The sequence below is a fragment of the Mastomys coucha genome, unplaced genomic scaffold, assembly GCF_008632895.1.
Source record: "Mastomys coucha isolate ucsf_1 unplaced genomic scaffold, UCSF_Mcou_1 pScaffold15, whole genome shotgun sequence".
Taxonomy (NCBI): Eukaryota; Metazoa; Chordata; class Mammalia; order Rodentia; family Muridae; genus Mastomys; species Mastomys coucha.
Window position 1 is genome coordinate 129,866,686 of NW_022196897.1, and position 6,573 is coordinate 129,873,258.

The window sequence follows — 6,573 nt, forward strand, 5'->3', positions numbered from 1 at the left end:
CAGTTTGTGTTTTCTTTAGTGATTTAATTTCTTTGTTAAATTCTACTTTTATGTATTGAGTTTTTTCCATTATTCCATCCAGCTGTTTCTTTAGATCTGCACAGTCTTCATTAAGGCATTTATTCATAGCCTCCATAAGATCCTTGAACATAGTCATAATTACTATTTTGAGGCCCTTGTCTTATTCCTTCGCTAAATTGCTTTCCTCAGAGCCTATTATAACAGGGTGCTGGGTTCTGGGAGAAGCATACTGGCCTGATTATTCAAATTTGTGTCTTGGGATCAAGACACACAGAGTTGACATTTGAAATGCCAGTTATGAACTGCCTGATGTGGGTGCTTGGCACTGAATTCAGACTTTCTAGAATAGCAAATACTCTTAAGTGCTGAGCCATCTCTCCAGCCCCTTAATTATATTTTTACTTGGCTTATAAAGTACTAGGCTTCCATAAAGCTTTTACAGATATCTTTAGTTTTTGTTAATCAACTTCCCACTCTCCTTCTCCCCTACCCCCTTCACTTAACCTTTAACCCAGAGTATTTTCATCCTTTTCTTTCACATCAAATGTGTTCTATTCCTTGTCCCACTAAGATCTCTTCCCTATTGCCTCTTATGGGCCATTTTTAGCTTCCTGACCTCTACAGACATGATGGAATTTTATTCAGCTATTAAGAAAAAATGCAGAAAATGGATGAAGCTGGAAAACACTATACTAATTGAGATAACTTAGGCCAAGAAATGTAAATGTTGAATGTCTCTAATATGTGAATACTAGTTTCTAGTTTGTAGATTTGTATTTTAACTTTGGCATGTCTGAAGATGGCTGTGGAGTATGTACTTTCAGCAGTATTCTTTTTGCTCAGGATTGCTTTGGCTATCAGGGAATTTTTGTTTTTTTGTTTTTTTTTGTTTTGTTTTTTTTTAAAGATTTATTTATTTATTTTATGTATATGGATATACTGTAGCTGTACAGATGGTTGTGAGCCTTTATGCGGTTGTTGGGAATTGAATTTTTGGACCTCTTCTCGCTTTGGTTGGCCTCGCTCACTCCGGTCAATCCCTCTCACTCCAGTCAACCCTGCTCACTCTGGCTCAAAGATTTATTTATAGATGTTATGACCTATCTATCTATCTATCTACCTATCTATCTATCTATCCGTCTTTAAGGCTATTATGAATGAGATTGTTTTGCTGATTTCTTTTTCAGTATACTTGTATAGGAAGGCCACTGATTTTCATATGCTAATTTTGTATCTTGTCACTTTGTTGAAAGTATTAATTCTACATGTTTTCTGCTGAAATATTTAAGGTCTTTTATGTACAGAATCATATCATCTGCAAGTAAATTCTATGACATTGTTCTTTCCTACTTGTAAGCTTTTTCTTTCCTTCTCTTGTCTTACTACCCTAGACAAGCCTTCCAGTACTGTGTTGAGTAGGAGTGGAGACAGAGATGGTTGACACCTTTGTCGTCTTCATGGTCTCAGTGGAAAGTTTTTCCTCACTTAATATAATGTTGACTGTATGCAGCCTTTATGTTGAGGTATGGTTCTTCTGAGCTACTTCAGGAGTTTTTTTTCCAGGTCAGGCTTTCTCTGTGTAGCCCTGGCTGTCCTGGAACTCACTCTATAGACCAGGCTGGCCTCAAACTCAGAGATTCCCCTGTATCTGCCTCTCAAGTGCTGGAATTAAAGGTGTCCCACATCAGCTGGCCTTTTTGTTTTTGTTTTTGTTTGTAATTTTTATTGATTTCTTTGTGAGTTTCACATCATGCACCCCAATCCCACTCATTTCCCTGTCTGTTTGTATATGCTCTCTGCCCTGCAGCCTCTCCACCAAAAAAACCAACTAACGAACCAACCAACCAACCAACCAAACAAACAAACAAAAGTGAACAAAACAAAACAAAAACGTCATGTGGCAGCTGTAGTACTCCTTTCCCTACACATCTTTATTTGCAAATGTTCATTGCAGTAAGTCGTTGCTCTGGTTTGAGGTCCCTGGCTTCTGCTGCACTAATAATAGTGGATCCTCACCAGGACTCCTCTGGGATATTCTGCTGTTGCCCTGTGTCATGGAGATCCTGCAGCTTCGGATCTGCAGAACCAGACCCTTCACATACTTCAGCAGCTCATAGATGAGATAAATGTTGGGCTGGGCCAAATCAAAACTCTGGATCTGGTCCTGGGCAATAGCTGAGTTGGTCAGTCTGCCGGCTCTCCTGCACTCCCATCCCCAGGGCCAGCACTCTAGCACTACCCTAGCTAACTCACACTCAGTGCTGCAGCCAGCTAGGGGCAGGCCCAGCTGTCCTGTAGTCCGGGCCCAGGGGAAGTGCATGTTCTGCTCTCTGGAGGGCTGCAGCCAGTGAGGAGCAGATTCAGCTCTCTGGTTCTCATGACCCCCAGGCTCTTCCACTAGCTGCAGGTAGTGAGGGGCAAGGATATCTCTCCCATGCCCAGGCCATCTGGCATGATGAGTCAAAAGTCTTTAATCTACCAAAATGACCATGTGATTTCTATTCTTGAGACCATTTATTTATAACATTTATTGATTGATATATTGACCATCCCTGCATATCTGAAATAAAGCCAACTTGATCATGATGAATAATCTTGTTTGCATATATTTTGTTGAGAATTTTTGAATATGTTTACCAGGGAGATTGGCCTGTAATATTCTTTTTATGTAATATTCTTTTATGTTTTTATATACTATTTTTTATTTGATTTTGGTGTCAGGTTAATACTAGCTTCACAGAAGGAGTTTGGTGATTATACTAGTTTTCTGTGACTATGATAAGATATCATGACCAAATGTAACTTAAGGAAGAGAGGGTTTTCTGGCTCACAGTTATGATGGTGGAATAGGCATGGTGGGTGGAGAAGGAAGCTTGACACAGGATGCAGAGCGACTGAACAGAGAGTGCGCAAAGACTACAGACTCTCAGAGCCTGCCTCCTCCAGGGACACACTTCCTTCAGCAGGGCTACCCCTCTTTAAGCCTCTGCCCTGTGCAGCACTATCAACTGGAGACCGAGTATTCTAAGATACACCTTCATAGAGGGACATTTTTCATTGAAATTACAACAGGAATATTCCTATCCTTTTCTGTTTTACAGAATAATTTGAGAAGCATCGGTGTTAGCTCTTCTTTGAGGGTCTTATAAATTCACCACTGAATCTGTCTGGATGTGGGCATTTTTTAGTTATGGGATTTAAAAATTTCTGTTTCCTCTCTGCTGAGTCCCTCGTTCATGTCACCCCTCACCTTCCTTGTTTAGCTGTTTGGTCCTTGAGCATACTCATCATAGTTACTTTGAGTTTGCTGTCTGCCATTATTGCACAGTTAGTAAGTTTTAGAGTTATGTTGTCTTGGCTTTTTGTCTTTATTGTTATTTTGTTATTGTATCGAGATTTATGCATTTGGTGTTATTTCTTTGCTTTTTTTTTTTTTTTTTTTTTTTTTTTTTTTTTTTTTAATGCTACAGCCAGGTGGTGGTGCGTGCCTTTAATCCCAGCACTTGGGAGGCAGAGGCAGGTGGATTTCTGAGTTCGAGGCCAGTCTGGTCTACAGAATGAGTTCTAGGACAGCCAGGGCTATACAGAGAAACCCTGTCTCGAGAAACAAAAACAAAAAACAAAACCAAAAAAACAAAAAAACCAGCTATATTCTTTCAGTTGAAATACTTGCAGTGTTCAGGTGGGATGTGGTTGGACATGGCATAGTGGAGTGTAATTTAAGAAATAGTTCCTCAGTCCAGGGGTGCAGGATGCCTGGTCCACACTCTGCATCATTCCATCAGTAGAGCAGTGACTGTGAGAGCAACCATGGCTGCTGGGTATCACCACTGTGCTTCTTGTACTAGCCAGTTAACAAGAGTGGCCCTTCTGAGTCCAGTGACTGTTGGAGGACAAATGACCAAGGACAGTACGGAGTACACTGGGGTTTAGTAAGCTTAGGGAAGCAGAGTGGGGGAGGCTGGGGTGAGTACTAGACTGACTTTGAAATAAGAGAGAAATCAAGGTGAGAAAGTAGCTAAGAGAGGATAAGTGGAGTTGCTGTCGGAGCCCACAGGTTCTAGCGACTCTTAGAGCTGTGGAAGGCTGTAATTAAGGGGCAGAGAAGGAGGAGTGTGGGGAGCCGCAGCTGCCACCCTATATACATATATACTAAACACCTGGTCTCTGGCCAAAGCAGAGAGCATTGATAATCAAGCCATTAGTTGGAGAAGCTGAGTGCCTCCCTATAGAGGAGTAAGGATGAGGGAGAGAAGAGGCAGGGATCAGAGGGAAGAGAGTAGATGAGATGAAGGTGGAAAGCATAGGAGACACTGCTGTGCAGTCAACAGGGTGGGGAGACATGCACATGACCCTAAAACCTGACTGAGCAAAGCATAAATGCAAGAGTAGAGACCAAATTCTAGAACGTAAGGAATAAAAGATGCTTATAAAGTGAGCTGCTGGCATAGCTGTGTTGAACTGGAAGTTGAAATTCTCAGATCCCTCTGGCTATATGGCAGTCTACTGTGTCAGGGAAATGTTGTGTGTAGTTTCTGTGTTTTATGTGGCTATGGGGTGCCTGTGTGTTTGTACCTCCTTTCCTGGACCACGCACTCTCCTTGACCTCCTCTGAGTCTGACGGTCCAGTGTATGTGAGGACCAGCACTTTTCTTGCAGTTTCTACTGGTTTCTTACGATTTGGTGGCTGTAATCTTAAGTCCACTAATGATCACTATGAATTAGAGGACTGTCAAAAAAGAATCACAGAGCAGCTCTTTTGAGCAAGGCTGTAGCGACCAAGAAGGTAAGGATGTGAGGCATAGCTCACTGATGTGCCTATGTCACAGCTTCTGTGAGTGCTGGAGCTGTCTGGGTGTCTGCCTTTGGAAATATGCGTGTGTTGGGTGGGGGCCTTGCGATTCTCCAGGTAGCTCTTACTGTGCTCTTTCTCCACAGGGTTCGAAAGATTTTAAATCTGCGTGTGTTTGAGGATGAGAGTGGGAAGCACTGGTCCAAGAGCGTGATGGATAAGGAGTACGAGGTGCTGTGTGTCAGCCAGTTCACCCTCCAGTGTGTCCTCAAGGGGAACAAGCCCGACTTCCACCTGGCCATGCCCACAGAGCAGGCAGAGAGCTTCTACAACAGCTTCCTGGAGCAGCTTCGCAAGAGCTACAGACCAGAGCTTATCAGAGGTAGGCTCGGGCTCGGGCGGCTCAGTGGCAGGATACCTATTAAATTGTCTGAGGCCCAGCGGCTCACACTGAAAAGAAGACAAGAGAAAGCAAGGTCCTGGGTTCAGTGCTCCAGTACCAAAACATTACCCCCTCTTCAAATAAAAGAAACAAGTGACATTAATTATCAAAATGTTTTCAAGGGTTTGTTTTAAAATTGTGCGTGTATGTCTGTGAGTCTCTGTAGGTATGTGCATGTGTGCACAGTTGTACACACAGGTCAGAAGCGCATCAGATCCCTTGAAGCAGGAGTAACAGACAGTTGTGAGTTACCTAACACGGATGCTGGGAACTGAACTCCAGTTCTTTGCAATAGGAGCAAGAGTTCTTAAGCATTGAGCTCTCTCTCTATCCTATAGATATATTTTTTATTTGGTTTAATATATGTAGGATATTGTGATATTAGGAAGGTATTCAGTACAGAAAGTTTTGAGATAGTATCTATGTACATACATACACATACATATATATACATGCATATATATGTGTGTATGTATATATATATGTATATATATGTGTGTTTATCTGTATATATATCTGCATGTTTTGAGGACAAGAGTGGGAAATACTGGTCCAAGAGCGTAACAGATAAGTTGTACATGATGGATAAGGTGCTGTGTGTACACCCATGCACATGTGTGTAAAAAGGCTTTTTTTTTTTTAAGAATAGCAGAATCCAGAGGCTGGAGAGATAGCTCAGTGGGTGAGAATGCCTGCCTGACAGGAGAGCAGGAGGATCTGAGCTTTGGTCTCAGCACCCACATTAAAAAGGTGAATTGGTCATGATACAGTCAGTTTAGGGGCCTTGATCGGGTTCATTTTCTCTGTCAGTAAAAGAACTAAAAGGCAGGAGAATCTGAGGTGTAACAGATAACAGCAGAGGAACCTTAGACACTGCAGACAGAATCAGCAGAGGAACCTTAAACACTGCAGACAGATAACAGCAGAGGAACCTTAGACACTGCAGACTGAATCAGCAGAGGAACCTTAAACACTGCAGACAGATAACAGCAGAGGAACCTTAGACACTGCAGATAGATAACAGCAGAGGAACCTTAAACACTGCAGACAGATAACAGCAGAGGAACCTTAGACACTGCGGACAGAATCAGCAGAGGAACCTTAAACACTGCAGACAGAATCAGCAGAGGAACCTTAGACACTGCGGACAGAATCAGCAGAGGAACCTTAAACACTGCAGACAGATAACAGCAGAGGAACCTTAAACACCGCGGACAGATAACAGCAGAGGAACCTTAGACACTGCGGACAGAATCAGCAGAGGAACCTTAGACACTGCAGACAGAATCAGCAGAGGAACCTTAAACACTGCAGACAG

The 6,573-nt window shown here is 42.4% G+C and overlaps 1 protein-coding gene across 1 annotated transcript in view; it reads left to right on the forward strand.

Moving 5' to 3' along the window:
• Dtd1 (D-aminoacyl-tRNA deacylase 1) overlaps positions 1 to 6,573 on the forward strand; it is a 173,553-nt gene that overhangs the window by 11,272 nt on the left and 155,708 nt on the right. Inside the window, exon 3 of the mRNA XM_031372120.1 lies at positions 4,960 to 5,195. Coding sequence (XP_031227980.1) covers positions 4,960 to 5,195 — 236 coding nt within the window. The remainder of the gene's footprint in view (positions 1 to 4,959; positions 5,196 to 6,573) is intronic.